At 42.7% G+C, this 3,267-nt stretch overlaps 1 protein-coding gene across 1 annotated transcript in view; it reads right to left on the minus strand.

Moving 5' to 3' along the window:
* Positions 1–3,267, minus strand: part of DCHS2 (dachsous cadherin-related 2) — a 239,355-nt gene that overhangs the window by 112,173 nt on the left and 123,915 nt on the right. Inside the window, exon 3 of the mRNA XM_023513453.1 lies at positions 1–137. This exon is cut by the window's left edge and continues 92 nt beyond it. Within this exon, the coding sequence (XP_023369221.1) occupies positions 1–137 (137 nt within the window). The remainder of the gene's footprint in view (positions 138–3,267) is intronic.

Raw genomic sequence — 3,267 nt, forward strand, 5'->3', positions numbered from 1 at the left:
AGAACATTGATGATCTCGGTGCCTGGCTGGGTCTGAGCGCTGATGCTTGTCACGTAGGTTGACGGGTTAAACATGGGATGATTATCATTCACGTCCTCCAGTTCCACGCGAACAAATGCTTGGGCACTTAGCCCACCCTGTTGAAAGAAGGGGCAGTGATTACAAATGGGTCTCTGCTGAACATGGGGCTGCGGACTAGTGGACTACAGTCCCAGAATAAACTTAGAACACAACAAACTATATGTATACTCAAGCACACCTGCATATGCACTTTACCTCTAACCTTGAGACATGAGTTCATGTCATAGCATGTCTACACTTCAAGGATGTCCTTTAAACATAAATGAGATTACCACTTAAAGCTCCTATGAGGCACAAATTTCAGGGCAGAGACCAAAGATATTCAAGAGAAGTTGTTCTGAAGCCCAAAAAAGAACAGAAATCACTTCTATCCAAACGATAACTTTAGAATGAATATTGGTAACTGTCCAGGGGAAGGGGGAAGGGACCATTGGTGGGGGAGTCACCATTAAAGCCTCACTGAGAAGGCACTATGGCTAAACTTCAGAGATCTAGAAGAAAAGGACAAGAGGCCAAGGAAAGAGCAGGTGCAAGAGCCCTGAGGCAGGAGTGCAGTGCACCTCCCTGGCCTTTCAGGGGCAGCAAGCTAGAGGCAGGTAGGGCTGACATCAGAGAAGCAGGGGAAGGCACAGCACCTCTGTGGCTTCTGAAAGGAGCATGGCTTCTCCCCCACTGGAGGGTTTTGAGGACAGGTATGACTTAGTTTGACGTGGATCTTAGCTGTTGCTTTGACCACAGTGCTCAGAAGAGACTAAAGAGCAGCAAGACAGAAGGAGCGAGACCAGACAGGAGGTCAGAGAGGATGCAGCTTGAATGAGCAGCAAGATACTCATGCTAAATACTCAGAGCCAGATTCATTTTAGAATTCAAATTTTTAAGTTTTAGAAAGAAAATCTAGTGCATGGAGCAGGGAGATGGAAGTAGGTCCCCTGCTGTGTCTGTGTGTTCCCTCCATCTAAAAACAAGGAGAGTGAATAAAATAGGAAAAAATAATCTTCTGCAGTTTTTATTTGTCTAAAGTAAAACATATGTTCCTACTTTAAAGCATCATTTTCCATTTCTATCTGGGACATTCTGATACTTTCATCTTTGACAAAAATCCTTGGTAAGTCACAACAGCCTGGGTTTCCTCACTCCCTTAACCTCCCCCTCCTCCTTTTTTTGTTTTCGTTCCTTTCTCTACTGTGGCAGAGAGGCACTGAGCAGGGATGAAAAGGACAGTGAAGAAGGTTTGGCAGGAAACGAGGGGAGAGAAACAATGTGATGTTGCATGGTTTTTCCCAGTTGAACAAAAGGGCCACAGCCATACCAGTTATCAGAATAGGAGAAATGCTGGCTAGTTATGATTGAGGTAGAAAGAAGGCAAGTGCATCCATCTGGCATGGATGCTGAAAATGCAGATTGGCCCTACATCTTCAGCAGCCCTCAAGTTTCCACAAACAGTGTAATCAGAGGGGACTGGAGGCTGATGCTAAGACAAATGTCTACCACACCCAACGTAGGCCCTGCTGCTGTTCCAGACTGCCTTCCTTCTCGGGGTTGCCTTCCCTTTTCTTTTGATTTTCTCTTTTTCTCTTTATTTCTGATCAAGTTCAATAAGTCACTTAGTGTTGAGGAGGTGCTGAGAAATCAGGAAAGAAAAGTAATGGCCAGGTGCATGACGGCTCATGCCTGTAATCCTGTCACTCTGGGAGGCTGAGGCAGAGCTTGAGCCCAGAAGTTTGAGGCTATAGTGAGCTATGATGATGCCTCCACTGGCACTCTGGCTCAGGAGGCAGAGTGAGACCCTGTGTCACAAAGATGGAAGGAAGGAACGAACGAAGGAACAAAGGAAGGAAGGAGAAAAGGAAAGGGAAAGGAAAGAAAGGGAGAGAGAAAAACAAAGAAAAAGGGGGGAGAGACATGAAGACATGAACAACACCCCAACTTAAGATATTTAAAAACAAAGATCTTAATTCCTAGGCTATTCATGAAGATTCTAAATCAGGAAATGCTATGAACAAAATAAACCAATGTTAGATGGGCAAAGTGAAAAACTTATTGTCACAAAACAATGAATATTTTTGCAGGAAAAGTATTATAGGTCTCAGTATTCCTCTTAAATAAATTCATTTTTTTATCTGCTGAATTTACAAATAAGGGTACTTTCCTCTTACCATAATCTTGTATGAGGATGTGTTACGTGTTTTACATATATTTCTCCTTCAATTGTTATAATCTCCTTTTCCTCAATTTTTATGGCTTCTCTGACTTATTACAGGTAAGAAAACCAAACCACAAAGAGGTTCAAGGTAAACGAGACTATAAATATCAGATCTGCAACTGATTCACCTGTCCCCAAAGCCCTCAGAGTCGTCTTTCTAATTAGTTTTAAATATTTGCTGTGGTATGAATTCTACCTTTCATGCCTATCATGGACTCAGTTTTAAGAGAAAAAAAAGGAAGAGAAGATCCTTGTTTTTAAGGAACTTACAGTGTATGAGACAGACACTAGACACCTAGGTGTATGGCACAGCAGAACAATCTGTTTTTTTCTTTTTGGCAATTTTTGGCTGGGGCTGGGTTATGAACCCACCACCCCTGGCCTATGGGGCCGGCGCCCTACTCCTTGAGCCACAGGCACCACCCTACACAGCAGAACAATCTTAAGCCAAAACACTTGGGCTTAGCTACGTCCATATCCAGGACCACAGCCAAGAGAGAGTCAGCTGGCCCCTGAGTCTACACAATCTCTTCTGTAAAGCAGGGCTCTCAGCTTCCCTCACAGGCCTGTTGTTGAAATGAATGGTATATTATATAGGCGAGCATTTATAATAGTTAAAAGCTATCAAATGTTACAAACTCCTTATCCTAAATACATGGGGCTGGATGGATTTGTTTTGGAATTTTTCAAGTTTTAGAAAGGCAATGCAGTGCATATACCTAGTAGTATCTGGAGAAGCACCACATCAACAAGCACTTATTAGTCGGCAGCTAACTGTATGAATAGACCCACTTAGAGGGATTTAAAGAACATCAATAAACTCCTGTCAATTCAAGTCAGATTTCTCACCAGATGAATGTTTAAAACTCCCCATTTGGAGAGTTTTGGAGTTTCAGCCCTATAAATAAAATCATCGCATTGTTTCAGATGCAGACATATACTACAACTGACATAGGAAGTCAGACAATTAAGTTTGCAAACTC

Source organism: Otolemur garnettii, unplaced genomic scaffold, assembly GCF_000181295.1.
Source record: "Otolemur garnettii isolate 467f Iridium unplaced genomic scaffold, OtoGar3 scaffold00041, whole genome shotgun sequence".
NCBI classification, from domain to species: Eukaryota; Metazoa; Chordata; class Mammalia; order Primates; family Galagidae; genus Otolemur; species Otolemur garnettii.